We start from the raw sequence: 15,000 nt of genomic DNA on the forward strand, positions 1-15,000 counted from the left end.
AATACAACTGTTGTTGTCAGTATTTCGTTTTTAGCATGTTTTAACACATTGCTAGCATGATTTAACGTGTTCCTGGCATTATTTGGCACATAATTAACATGTTTCTAGCTTCTATTACCACATTGCTAGCATTTTTTAGCATGTTCTAGTGTGTTGCTGGCATGTTTAACATGTTTGTTAACATGATTTACCACGTAAACATTTCTAGCATGATTTAGCATATTGCTAGCATGTTTTAGCATGTTGATAGCATGATATATCGCCAACATGTTGCTAGTATGTTTTATAATATTGCTAGCATTATCATTTTGTAGCACATTGCAACCATGATTTAACATGTTGCAAGCATTTTTAGCATTTGTTGCTAACATGAATTAGCATGTCTTATTAAATTATTTCTAACATGTTTTAGCATATTGCTAGTATGCTTTAACATGTTGTTAGTATGCTTTATCACATAGCTAGCATGTTACTAGCATGATTTAGCTCATTGCTAACATGATCCTTGTACATTGCTAGCATTAATTAGCATGTTGCTAACATGTTTTAGCATTTTGTTAGCACATGGCTAGCATGTCAAGCCAACAAAAGCTTAAACAGTGGATTATTATGTTAATAGCTAAATAGGTATGACTAAATATTTAGAAATAACTATCTAATATCGTGATATTTCTGTGCTCAGGTTGTCTCTGGCTGCGGATCAAGCGTACTCTCTCGGCCTGTTGAGCTTCAGCAACGCGTGTGTGTCGGCGGCGTGTGTGTGTTTCTGTGAGCTCTTAGGAGAGTGTAGCCTCAAACTGAGGGTGGATCTGCGAGCGCTTAACCTCATCCTCAAACTCTGGACTCAGACCCGCGAGGACGGAGCCGTAGCTTCGCTCAGACTGACCCTCGGTGAGTGAGAACACGTCTTTTCCTGCAATCAAACTCAATCACAGATTTGTGTATTAGCTGATTTTCACACTTAATTTTAATTATTTTATTATGTGCTTTTGTCACAATTGTTTGTTTGTTTTTATTTAGCTTTTTTTTATTTCAGGTTTAGTCATTTTACTACTTCAACTTCAACATGTTTGTAATAGCATATATAAAGTGCTAATTCATGCTAGTAAGATGCTAATTCATGCAAGCAATGTACTGAAACATGCTAGTAGTAATATGCTAAAACATGCTAGCAACGTGCTAAAGCATACTTACAACCTGTTAACACATATTAGCAATGTTAAAATATGTTAGCAATATGTTAGTCATTTGGTAAGACACGTTAATTCATGTTAGCAACATGTTAAAAAGGTTTGCAACATGCTAATTCATGTTAGCAATTTACTACAACGTGCTAGTAACATGCTAGCAATGTGCTAAAGTATACTAACAACATGTTAAAACATACTAGCAATGTGTTAAAACATGCTAGCAACATGTTCATAATTTGGTAAGTTATGCTAATTCATGCTAGTAACAAAAATGTTTGCAACATGGTAATTCATGCTAGAAATGGACTAAAACATGTTAGTAACATGCTAGTAGTAACATACTAACATACTAGCAATATTAAAACGTTATTTGGTAAGACATGTTAATTCATGTTAGCAATATGCTAGAAATGATTGCAACATGATAGTAATTTGGTAAATCATGTTAGCAAAATGTAAAAAATGCTTGTCACATGGTAATTCATGCTTGCAATGTATTAAAACATGTTAGCAACATGCTAAAGTATATTGACAACATGTTAAAACATACTAGCACTGTACTAAAACATGCTTGCAACATGTTAATAATTTGGTAAGTCACGCTAATTCATTTTAGCAACATGTCAAAAATGTATGCAACATTGTTATTCATGTTAGCAATGTACTAAAACATGCTAGCAATATGCTAAAGCATATTAATAATATGTTAAAACATATTAGCAATGTGTTAAAACATGCTAGCAATGTGTTAGTAATTTGGTAAGTAACGCTCATTCATGTTAGCAACATAATTCATGTTAGAAATCTGCTAAAACATGTTAGCAACATGCTAAAGCATATTAACAACATGTTAAAACACACTAGCAATGTGTTAAAGCGCATTAGCATTACATGTGGTGCCTTTGAAGCGATGGCATGCGCTGATTAGCTCCCGCTCTCTCTGTGCTCAGGGGAAAAGGCGAGTAAGTTGTGTTCGTCTGAGAGAGCGACGGCTCAGGAGCTGCTGGTGGATCTGGAAACTGCAGTCAGAGACGGACTGGAGAAGAGAGGAATCAGTCGGTCAGTGTTTCAACATTCACAACACTGGAAAAACACTGCAGATCGGCACCTTTAGGGTTAAACTAATAGGGTTCATTTATTTGTATTTACATTTTAGTCATTTTAGTACTTAGAATTTGATTAGTGCTGGGCAATGATTAATCGCGTAAAGTTTGTGTTTACATAATATACATAATATATGTGTGTGTACTGTGTATAATTATTTTGTATATATAAATACACACACAAATGCATGTACGTATATATTTAAGAAATATTTGCATGTATATACTGTATATATATTTATATATAACTTATATTTTATATATAAATAACACATTTTTCTTAAATATATACATGCATGTGTGTGTATTTATACATACAAAATAATTATACTAGTGCTGGGCAAAGATTAATCGCATGAAAAATAAAAGTTATTTGTATGTTTAAATATTTGTATCTACTGTGTATAAATATTTTGTATATATACACACACATGCATGTATATATTTAAGAAATATTTGCATGCATATACTTTATATATATTTATATATAATTTATATTATATACAGGGTTCCAACGGGTCCTTGAAATACTTGAAAGTTTGTGAATCTGGAAAAAAAAAATGCAAGGCCCTGGAACGTTTTAGAAAATAAACACACATAGATACAGGTCCTTGAAAGTGCTTGAATTTATTTTGTGCAAGAAGTTTTCTGGGAAAAATTCCATATTATTTCCTCAAGTCCGCTAATGTGTTATTTCACCAACACTTCGTGGCCTATGCATACTAGCTTGCTTGATTTACGTTAGTTACGCGCATTTACGTGTTACGTTAAGTGTTTCCCGCGTGAGGTACTTTGTGTTGTACGTTGCCATGACGTTCACGTGCACGAAACTACTACGATGGAACCTCAACGTTTGTTGTTGGACACAATAAATGTGTCCCCACATTAAGTGAATTTGAGGGTATCGGACCTGGAAAGTCTTGGAAAAGGTCCTTGAATTTGAAGTTTACCAAAGTGTGGGAACCCTGTATAATATAAATATAAATATTTTATATATAAATAACACGTTTTCTTAAATGTATGTATACATTCATGTGTTATATATACAAAATAATTATACACACACATATTATGTAAACACAAACTTTTATTATGGATGCGATTAATCGTTGCCCAGCACTAAATTTAACCTTATTTTATTTCAGTTAGTCAAATTTCTAATAAGTTTTTCATCTAATATTTCTATTTTACTTTACTTCAGGTTTATTTCAATTAAAGGTGCACTGTGTAATATTTTGGAGGATCTGTTTACAGAAATCCAATATCATGTACATAACAGTGGTGTATAAACCCTTACATAATGAAGCGTTATGTGTTTATTAGCTTAGAATGAGGCGTTTCTCTCTACACACACCGCGGGTCTCCTTACATCCACATGTTTCTACGGTGGCCCTGAACGGACAAACGCGTTTCGTCACTATGTTGTTCTTCGTGTAAAGAAGCTTCAGCTAAAGTCAGCGAATAAAACACTGACACAATGATGAACAAGTAACAATAATATTCGCAATAACATCGTTTTACTGAATATTAAAGTAAACCTAATTAATTTATCTTTGTGAAGAAACCTCATTGTTTAACTGGCTACTCTCTGCTGTCTCAGATGACGACATCACTTCCTGTCGGCCACTGTAACTTCTGTTGGGTGCAATTCACAACCTCACCACTAGATGCCGCTTAATATTACACACTGCACCTTTAACGAGGACATTTTTTAATAGTTGTAGTTTTAGTGAACAATAAGTGCACTGATTTTGATGACCTGGTGATTTTTCTGTGTGTGTGTGTCCGTGTGTGTGTGTGTCAGCTCGTCGTTCGAGGCGGCGCAGGAGTGGGCTCTTCCTGTTCAGTTCTGTCGGCTCCACGCTCTTCCTCTGAGCTCCGCCTTCCCTCAGGCCTGCGCTCGCGACGCACAGTGGCTCCACTTCCTGCTGTTCGTGCAGGTGCACAACTACCCCCCCCAGCAGGTGCGTCTGTCACACCTGTCTGTCACACCTGTCTGTCACACCTGTCTGTCCTGCGATTGGTTGTTTATTTGATCACAGATTTTTGCCTCTCTTTTTTTTTTCTGTTTGTTTTTGTTTTGTTTTGTTTTATTTTATTAAAATATGGAAAAAAGATTACATTTTAATGGGATTAAAATGTTTTTGGCCAGTTTTATTTATTTATTTGTTTGTTTATTTTATTAAAATATTGGGAAAAGATTAAAAACATTTTAATAGGATTAAATAGTTTATACTGGGATTAACGTTTTCCCCTATTTTTTAATTTTATTAAAATCTGAAATGAAAAAAATTGAGTAGGATTAAAATATTTTTGTCCTGTTTTTTAATTTATTTATTTTTATTTATTCAAATATGGAGAAATTTTAATGGTATTAAATTTTGTTTGTTTTACCTTATTAAAATAAGGTATAAAGATTCAAAACTTTTAATGGAATTTAAAAAATGAATTGGATTCAAATGTTTTAAATAAAACAAAATTTCGTCCTGTTTTATTTATTTATTTATTTATTTATTTATTTATTTATTTATTTAATGATTTAATTATTTATTTAAAATATGGAAAAAGTATTTCAAACATTTTAATGGGATTTTATTTTATTACAATATGGGGGGGAAACCGTTTTAAAACCGTTTTAATGGTATTAAGTAGTTTTTCCCCTGTTTTTTTATTATAATTTTTTTATTAAACTGAGGAAAAGATTAAAAACATTTTTAATGGGATTTTTTACTTAAATTTACGTACATTTCATTCACGACCTGACAGTTGCACTGTAATATTTTATATATATATATATATATATAACATTTCTGATAACACAAGCTTATATTTTTGTGGGGTTTGTCCAGGTGAAGTCTCTGGCTGCCGGGTTCAGTCCAGCTCTGCAGTCCCACATTTCCCTGGCGTTCCAAGATCTTCATCTGACGAACTCCCATCAGCCTGCGGACGAGGGCCCGGATCCCCCCCGACACGAGGGCCCGGGTCCCCCCCGAGAGCTGTTCCAGGTGCTGCTGCAGAGCCAGGAGAAGCCCCGGTCCTGGAGGATCCTGCTGTCTGAAGCGGTTCATCAGCGCTGTCCTCCTCTGGCTGTGCTCGCCGCCTGTCACCAGGTGTGTGTACGAGATCACACACTCCGACAGATCAACTCCTGCTGCTGAAGCCTGATTGAAATGGTTTTGTCCTTTTTTGTTAATTTAAAGGGGTGGTTGATTATGATTTGACTTTTCTAACTTTAGTTAGTGTGTAATGTTGCTGTTTGAGCATAAACAACATCTGCAAAGTTACAACGCTCAAAGTTCAAAGCAAAGGGAGATATTTACTTTTAGAGAAATCTCTTTTTAAGGACTACAACAAACGGCTGGTAGAGACTACACCACATTCCTCCCGGGTTAGTGACATCACCAACCCTAGAATTTACATAAACCCCGCCCCCTGAACACGATTTATAGATTATCAAGATAGAATATGCTAATCAATGACTAGAAGATAACGACACATCAGCTTCATAAACTCATCAACTAACCGTTCAGAAATGTCCTGTTGCTTCTACATGTTGTCTCTTCTTCTTGAGTCTCTCCATCATTGTCTGACTCCGGTTTGAATATAAAAGGCTAAAAGTTTTTGACATTTTCCGTGCATGTCTGTGTGAGGTAAAAGAACACAAGCTCTTTAAGCTCCGCCCCCTGTGCCGGGAGCAGCAGCTCATTTGCATTTAAAGGAACAGACACAAAAACAGTGCATTTTTGCTCACCCTCAAAAAGTGACAATTTTAACATGCTATATAAAAATATCTGTGGGGTATTTTGAGCTAAAACTTCACACACACACTCTGGAGACATCAGAGACTTATTTTACATCTTGTGAAAAGGGCATTATACCACCCCTTTAATTGTATTAAATAGTTTTTCCCCTATTTGTTTTTTTATTAAACTGAGGAAAAGATTTAAAAAAATTTAATGGGAATAAAATATTTTTGTCCTTTTTTGTTTGTTTTGTTTTATTTTATTATAATAATTTAAAACAATTAAAACAATTTAATGGTATTAAATAGTTTTTCCCCTGTTTGTTTTTTTTGTTTGTTTTGTTTTTTAACTGAGGAAAAGAATTGAAAACATTTTTAATAGGAATAAAATGTTTTTGTCCTTTTTTGTTTGTTCGTTATTTTATTTTATGAAAATGATTGTGTGATTTGATTGACAGGGCGCAGAGCTGCTGCAGTGCCTCTGCGTGTGGATCCTGACGTCTGTCGATGATGATGTCACTCAGGAAGCCACCGCCCACATCAACGAGAGCCCCGCCCATCACGTGTGGAACCTGCATGATCTCTCCATCTTGTGGAAGATCCTCCTGTGCCGGAGAAAGATCCGGCCTCTGATTCGTGGCTTCCAGCTGTTTCAGAGGGTAAGAGATGCTCTGATTGGACGAGCCACCGTCTTAAACTGAAGTGCAAAACAGATCTCAGATCATGATGAAGGCATTGCTCAAGTTTCTTTGTCATGCACAATAATTTGACCAAGATATTTTGGTAACACTTTACAATAAGGTTCATTAGATAACTACATTAGTTAATATGAACTAAGAATGAACAATATTCTACAGCATTTATTAATCTTAGTTAATATTAATTTCAAAATTTACTGATATGTTATTAAAAACGATTGATTGATTGATTGATTGATTGATTGATGAACAAACAATGAACAGCTGTATTTTTATTAACTAACATTAACAAAGATGAATAAATACTGTAACAAATGAATTGCTCATTGTTAGTTCATGTTAGTTACTGTTAATGTTAACTAACTAACCTTAATGTACAGTGTTACCGATATTTTAAAGTCCTCAGTACATCTATAATGATAACGGCTCAGAGAAGCAATAGTTCATTCAGAACTATTATTTTTTCAGCTGATGAACGATAAAAACATTGACATCCAATCAGAATCCATCCTGCTTTAAAGACCTCAAGCATTTTTAAGCATTTTTGCTATATTTAGCGTTTCTTGTGTGAACGGGCCTTTAATCTTTTTTTCATATTTTGAAGAATAAAATAAAAACAAATGTGAAAGTACTACTTCTATAGTACATTATATTATATTTAGTTATATATAAATTAATTAATTAATAAAAAAAGATTTTATATATATATATATGTATGTATATATGTATGTATGTGTGTGTGTGTGTATGTATATAAATGACATCAGGTCTGATACATATATTTATAAATATATATTATACATGAAACAAAACATCAAGCCTGATATATATATATATATATATATATATATATATATATATTTACACACTCATATAATACATGTACTAACTTTTTTGAGACTAATCGCAATCAATCGATTTGACAGCACTAATATTATATTAAAGGGATAGTTCAGGATTTTAGACATGAATCTCTATAGCTTCCCCATAAGCAGTGTGGTGCATTGACCATGGCTTACCCCCGACAGCGTCCTGTGAGCCGAGCTCCGGTCCAGTTTTGGTCAAGATGAAATTAGTCCGGCAAGTTTGCTGGGGTCACGGCAATAAAGCGTTTTTCTTCTCAAATCAATATGTGTTCAAAAGAGTGATATATTTGCAGCACAAAACCGCTGTCTATGGAGAGGTCAGACCTCGTAATGGCTTGGCACTATTTTCTTCCCCGTCATATCACTGCGCGCTGCCGCTACCTACAGCCAGCTGGGAGCTGCGCAGGCGCACACCACTTTTTCAGTTGTTCGGCAGTGTTTACAGCAGTGTTTACGTGCTCAGAACAGCTACACGAACGAGCTAACATAGCTACTCACCAAGAGCGATCAGTTTGTAATCCTTTTGGCTGTGTGTCGAAGTCAATGTTGTCATCGTCGCTGCTGTAGTCAGACATGTTATCGTTCTCTTTACGAGCTGTAAACAAAGTGACACGTGCGCGGCTCCCAGCTGGCTGTAGGTAGCGGCAGCGCGCAGTGATATGACGGGGAAGAAAATAGTGCCAAGCCATTACGAGGTCTGACCTCTCCATAGACAGCGGTTTTGTGCTGCAAATATATCACTCTTTTGAACACATATTGATTTGAGAAGAAAAACGCTTTATTGCCGTGACCCCAGCAAACTTGCCGGACTAATTTCATCTTGACCAAAACTGGACCGGAGCTCGGCTCACAGGACGCTGTCGGGGGTAAGCCATGGTCAATGCACCACACTGCTTATGGGGAAGCTATAGAGATTCATGTCTAAAATCCTGAACTATCCCTTTAAATTATATTATATTTTAGGTCACTTTTTTTTTTCCAGGTGGGACATGTTTGTGCATCAATATGATGTTCTGTGTAATTTTAGCAATATTTGCATACTGTTATAGTATTTATTAATATGTTTAATTAGCTTTTATAGTATTTATAAATATTTTTAATTAGCTTTTTATATTTTTATTTATTTTTACATTTTTCTTTTTAATTCCAAAGTTATTTTGTAACGTGCTTTTGTTGTTTTTATCAGTTTTTTTTTTATATTTCTATTTAGCTTTTTCGATTTGAATTGTTATTTTTCAGGATTCTTTGATTAATAGAACAGCGTTTATTTGAAATATAATCTTTTGTAACATTATTAATATCTTTACAGTCACTTTTGATCAATTTAATGCATTCTTGATGAATAAATGTATTATTTTCTTGTTATATTAAATGTTATTTGACATGCATTCTCTGTGTTTCTGTGTGTGTGTGTCAGGAGTCTCCGCTCATTTACATGCTGAACATGTATGAGTTCTGCTCCGACTACAAAGACTATCAGCGAGCCAAAGACAAACTGCTGGAGTTCCAGAAGTGTTTGCTCAATGTAAGCTCACACTGGTCTCTAACTTTAAAAATGTGACGCTCTGAGCGCTGTTGAGCGGAATCATAAACACCTCTGATTGGCCGTTGTGTTCACATGTTTATCAGATATGACTGTGATTGGCTACAATGATCAGCGCTTCAAAAACATGTTGTAAATATACATCAATGACGCTCTTCAGCGAGCGCTTACACACACACACACACACGGGAGCGATCGGTCCTGCTAGTGCTTTCAAAACACTTTCAAACACTTCCGAATTTCAAACAGACTTTTAATCACTCTTAAAACTAGATCTGATCAAGTGGTTTTCACCAGATGTCGTATGGGTCATACAAGTTTGACTCAGGCTTTTTTGCTTAAAGATGAAGACCCAACTCTATGCATGTTTTGTAAGATTTCCCTCTCTGTTAAACATATTTTTCTGGACTGTTCTGAGTTTAATACAAGTAGAATGCTTGTTATTTCACTTAAGGACTTTTGGATTTTTTATCATATGTTAATTGTGTGTTTGTTTGCTTGGTTTTATTGTATTTATATGATATTTGTATTTTTGTAAATACATTTTTGTCGTGAAAAAAGCCTTAGATGCTGACATGGCATTAAATAAAACAATCAATCAATCAATCAAACACTCCCGTGCGTTGATCATTGTAGCCAATCACAGACATATCTGATGAGCGTGTGAACACAACGGCCAATCAGAGGTGTTTATGATCAGAGCGTCACATTATGGTACTGTTTACAACACTAGTTTCTGCTAACACTGCCTGTGTGTGTGTGTGTGTGTGTGTAGTTGCGGAGCAGCAGTGTTGTGTTGAGCTCAGATGTTCTGCCGGTCCAGTGGGTGGAGTCTCAGGCGTCGGTTCTGCTGCTGACGCTCCTGAAGCAGAGCCGGACTCAGTACGAGCTGCGCCGTCTGCTTCAGCTGCTGGTGGACATGGAGCGGCTGCTCAAATCCAACGGTCAGACTCAAACACACTTACAAGGGTTTATGTCATCAAACTTGGAATAATTAAAGGACCGTTTACACTTTCAGCTAAAAACGGAAAACTTTTGATGCGTTTTGGTTGTTGGTTTTCACAACAACAGCATTTTTCGGCATGAAAATGGAAGGTTTTGAAAACTGGTTTCAAAGTGCAAGTTTTTGAAAATGCAATTCTGACTTTTTTCTCACAATTCTGGGTTTACAATAAAATTTTGGCTTTTTTCTCGCAATTCTGACTTTTTTCTCGCAATTCTGACTTTCTCACAATTCTGACTTTCTCGCAATTCTAACTTTCATTTTGCAATTATAACTTTTTTCTCGCAATTCTGACTTTTTTCTCACAATTCTGACTTTTAAAATAAAATTTTGGCTTTTTTTTCTCACAATTCTGACTTTTTTCTCACAATTCTGACTTTTTTTCAGTTCTGATTTTCTCACAATTCTGACTTTCATTTAGCAATTCTAACTTTTTTCTCACAATTCTGACTTTCTTGCAATTCTGACTTTTTTTCATGCAATTCTGGGTTTTTCGCACAATTCTGACTTTCTCGCAATTCTGACTTTATTTTCGCAATTCTGACTTTTTTCTCGCAATTCTGACTTTTTTTTCTCACAATTCTAACTTTTTTCTCACAATTCTGACTTTTTTTCTTGCAATTCTGACTTTTTTTCACGCAATTCTGGGTTTTTCTCACAATTCTGACTTTTTTCTCACAATTCTGACTTTTTTCTTGCAATTCTGACTTTTTTTCACGCAATTCTGGGTTTTTCTCACAATTCTGACTTTTTTTCTGACTTTTTTTCTCACAATTCTGACTTTTTTCTCACAATTCTGGGTTTTTCTCACAATTCTGACTTTTTTCTCACAATTCTAACTTTTTTCTCACAATTCTGACTTTCTTGCAACTCTGACTTTTTTTCACGCAATTCTGGGTTTTTCTCACAACTCTGACTTTTTTTCACACAATTCTGACTTTTTCTCACAATTTGGACTTTTTTTCTCTCAATTGAAAGAGAAACTCAATTGTGAGGAAAAAAGTCCCAATTACCTTTATTTTAATTCCATGGCGGAAACCAGCTTCCATACTTTTGTTCACCAAAGCTTCAATTGTTTGAGTAAAAATACAGTAAAATCAGTAATATTGTGAAATATTATATTACAATTTAAAACAGCTGTTTTCTATGTGAATATACAGTATGTTAAAGTGTAATTTATTACTGTGATCAAAGCTGAATTTTCAGCATCGTTACTCCAGTCTTCAGTGTCACTAGAGTAATGATGCTGAAAATTCAGCTTTGATCACAGGAATAAATTACACTTTACTACATATTCACATAGAAAACAGCTGTTTTACATTTCTAATAATATTTTAGAATTTTTACTGTATTTCCGATCAAATAAGTGCAGCTTTGGTGAGCAGAAGAGACTCTTTCACACACATTAAAGAACTTTGAGTGTCCATGTCACCTCATCACAGGTCTGGACTTTAAGAAGCTCAGTCAGTTGAGCCAGGTGTTGGCGGACACTCCCGTGCCGTTGTCTGCGTGTCTCCTGGAGGATTATTCCAGCGCTGGTCTTCAGACAGAGAGCAGGAGGATGATGGACGAGCTCCAGGAGCTCGGGCTCTTCGCACAGGCACGCAGGGTTGCACAGTTAGCCGAGCTGCCCATCGACTGCCTGATCATAAACGAGGTGAGGGACCAGCACGGCATCAGAAATCATATTTAACCCGTGTTTTTGGAGGTTTGAGGAAGTCTGTGAGCAGATCATAATTATGTTATACACATTTTATAACGATAAAGCTGGTAATAAAATGCTTCCTTTTTTAACTCTTATATGATTGTGCAAATAATCTACATTTCCCATAATTCTCTGCACGAGACCAGAATAATGAAATACACAGATAAAATGGCAATCAAACGCATGATATGCATCATTTGCTTTTCATTTTGCAGCATCAGCACTAAAAATCTCTTAATTTTTATAATTATGTAGGGCTGCATGATAAATTGTGATATCATGATGTGGCTTAATTGTAGCAAAGGCTTTTTTTATTTATTATATGAATACATAGTTCGATGTCCTACAGTTTTCTGCCAAAATAAAAAAGTGCTAGTTTCATGGTTGAAAATGAAGAAATTTAGACAGCCATAAATTATTTTATTGTTATTTTAGTAGTTATTATTATTATTATTATTATTATTAATATTTTTTAAATATTATGTTTTTTATTTTACAGTTAAAAATTACAATGGTAATGTTTATTTTTAATAATAATAATAATAATAATAATAAAAATGGTAATATTATACATTATTATAATGAACTTTCTTAATAATTACATTTTTTTATTTCACTGTGAAATATTACAATGGTATTATTATTATTATTATATATTTTTGTAATAATAATAATGATAATAATAATTATTAAATATTTGATATTTTTAGTAATAATTATAATAATTATAATTTATTATTATTATTATTATTATTAAATATTTGTTTTTTAGTTTACTGTAAAGTATTACTATGGTGTTATTATTTTATTTGTTTTTTTAATAATAATATTATTATTGTTATTTTACTGTGAAATATTACAATGGTATTATTTTGTTTGTGTTTTTAGTAATAATAGTAATTATTATTATCATTTATTATTGTTATTATTATTAAATATTAGACTTTTTATTTCACTGATAAATGTTACAGTTGTGATATTTTGTTTGATTTTTTTTTTTTGTAATATTAATAATAATAATAATTATTATTATTATTATTTTTTTTTTTTTATGTTAAAATTATATGCATTCCAAAAACATTTTGGCCAAAAAGCAAGCACAGCAAACCTGGAGATGTTTATTATTAAATCACTTCTTATCATCTCATTTTTCATCTGAAAAACTGCAGTTAGATCACCCCCCCCCCCCCCCCCTCACCAAAATCTTGCAGCCCTAAAAATCTGTCTGACCTCCAAAGCTCACTGGGATTTCCTAGACTCTGGGAGCATTATTAGAGGATCTGCTGTTTGCCCTGATTGTGAAGCATCTCTCCTCTGTAACTCCTGAAGCTGCGGCGAGATCTGAGCGCTCATAAGCTCAAGCGTCAGTGGGAACGTCAGGAGACCCGGATGGGCTTCTGGAGACGATGTCATCAGCAGATCCTGACGGATCGTGTCCAATCAGAGGCCGCCTGTCAGTTCTTCCTCTCTCAGGCTGAGGTGAAGCTTTACCTGCATCACATCTCACTCTCTTATTGGACACTTTATTGCTCTTTTCCGTTTCATACTGACCGTCCACCTTAAGAACATTACTAAAGTGGTCCTAACTCTATAATATATTATATTGTATTGTATTATTGTTGTGTTGTGTTGTGTTATGTAATATAATATTATATTACATTATATTTTGTTAAATTATATTATATTTTGTTAAATATTATTATATTATATTAAATATTTTTTATCACTTTTTTGTATTTGCAGGCATGCATGTGTTCAGTGATATTGTTTATAGACTATTATTTATTAATATTTTTATGCATTTAAATAAATGCAATACTGAGTTCCTTCTGGTGGTGCGAATGCAACCAGGAAAACGATCCTAAGGGAACCACTATCCCGGGGAACCACCTTGGTGGCTAGTTCCTATAACTAAGTTCCTATAACTCTCCGGTGCGAAAGCCCCTTATATTTCCAGGCCGAATCTTGTAGTTTCTCTCATGAATCTGTGTTTGTCCCGTTCAGGAGCCGATCCAGTGTGATTCTGAGCTGGTCCAGCTTGAGGAGCGCTGTCTCCTGCTGGGTCTGGCGGGTCACTGGTTGTCCCGCTGTGACGTTCCTCCACCAGTCCTGCGTCTCGGTCAGCTGGAGAAGCGTCAGTGGGAGTGTCGGATCCAGCGACTGGTTCTCCTCACGGCTCTGGAGCGCCAGAGTCTGTTCGCTCCCTCGGCTCTCTCCGAAGACTCCTTCGAAAACCTCCTCAAAGAGTTCTCCTTCTCCAAAATGTGGGCTCTGAGTGACCCGGCGCACTTGAGCCTGGACGGGCTCCCGGCGTCGGATGACGAATGCGTGTTGTCGGAGGACGAGCGTAGAGCGCTGGATGTTCTGATCGCTCAGATGCTGAACGAGGGCGCCGTGAACGAGGCTAGCCGCGTGTGCCGCTACTTCGGCTGGTTTCACAGAGACCTGTGGCTCGTTCTGAGGTGCCGTGGTTTAGCGTCCGGCGAGATGATGCCTGAACTTCACAGTCCTGATGGAGAAACTAGACGCAGTTTACCATCATGTGAGTCACTTTCAGCTGTTTTTACATTTACATTTAGTCATTTAGCAGACGCCTTTGTCCAAAGCAACATACAAATGAGGACTAAAGCAAGCGAGTCGTTGTGAAGAGACAAAAACAACACAAGAGGTGCTCAAATACACAGTTCAGGCGTTGCTTAGAGTAGCATCATTTATGAGTAGGAGTAAAGGAAAAGGAAAAGATTAGTGGTCGACCGATATTGGTTTTTTGATGGCCGATGTCGATATCTTAGAGAGCAGGATGGCCGATGGCCGATATAAAGCCGATATTTTTATTATATACTTTATATTTATTTTAATCAATATTTTATAGCTAAATTTTAAATAAATTAGAAAACAAATCTTTAAAATAATGCTTATACTTTAGATGGCAACTTCTTGAATCTGCAATCCTATTACAGTATTTTTCACAAATATAATAATAATTAATTATTGTGATAACTTATCACAAAGCAAACATATCACTCAGCCATTATCATGTTTGCTAAGCTAATGACTCAATACTCTAATAAGCATAAAAATACATAAAATACATGAAATTACTGAGTGAAATGTTTGCTTTGTGATGAGTGGGAAATATTTTCTGTGGAT

At 35.1% G+C, this 15,000-nt stretch overlaps 1 protein-coding gene across 1 annotated transcript in view; it reads left to right on the forward strand.

Moving 5' to 3' along the window:
- The window catches only part of spg11 (SPG11 vesicle trafficking associated, spatacsin), a 52,237-nt gene that overhangs the window by 22,025 nt on the left and 15,212 nt on the right, over positions 1-15,000 (forward strand). Inside the window, exons 22-31 of the mRNA XM_079858923.1 lie at positions 683-891; positions 2,141-2,249; positions 4,098-4,257; positions 5,143-5,403; positions 6,494-6,694; positions 9,017-9,124; positions 9,918-10,086; positions 11,588-11,802; positions 13,180-13,329; positions 13,855-14,392. Coding sequence (XP_079715049.1) covers positions 683-891; positions 2,141-2,249; positions 4,098-4,257; positions 5,143-5,403; positions 6,494-6,694; positions 9,017-9,124; positions 9,918-10,086; positions 11,588-11,802; positions 13,180-13,329; positions 13,855-14,392 — 2,120 coding nt within the window. The remainder of the gene's footprint in view (positions 1-682; positions 892-2,140; positions 2,250-4,097; positions 4,258-5,142; positions 5,404-6,493; positions 6,695-9,016; positions 9,125-9,917; positions 10,087-11,587; positions 11,803-13,179; positions 13,330-13,854; positions 14,393-15,000) is intronic.

Source organism: Squalius cephalus (genome assembly GCF_949319135.1).
Source record: "Squalius cephalus genome assembly, chromosome: 23".
NCBI classification, from domain to species: domain Eukaryota; kingdom Metazoa; phylum Chordata; class Actinopteri; order Cypriniformes; family Leuciscidae; genus Squalius; species Squalius cephalus.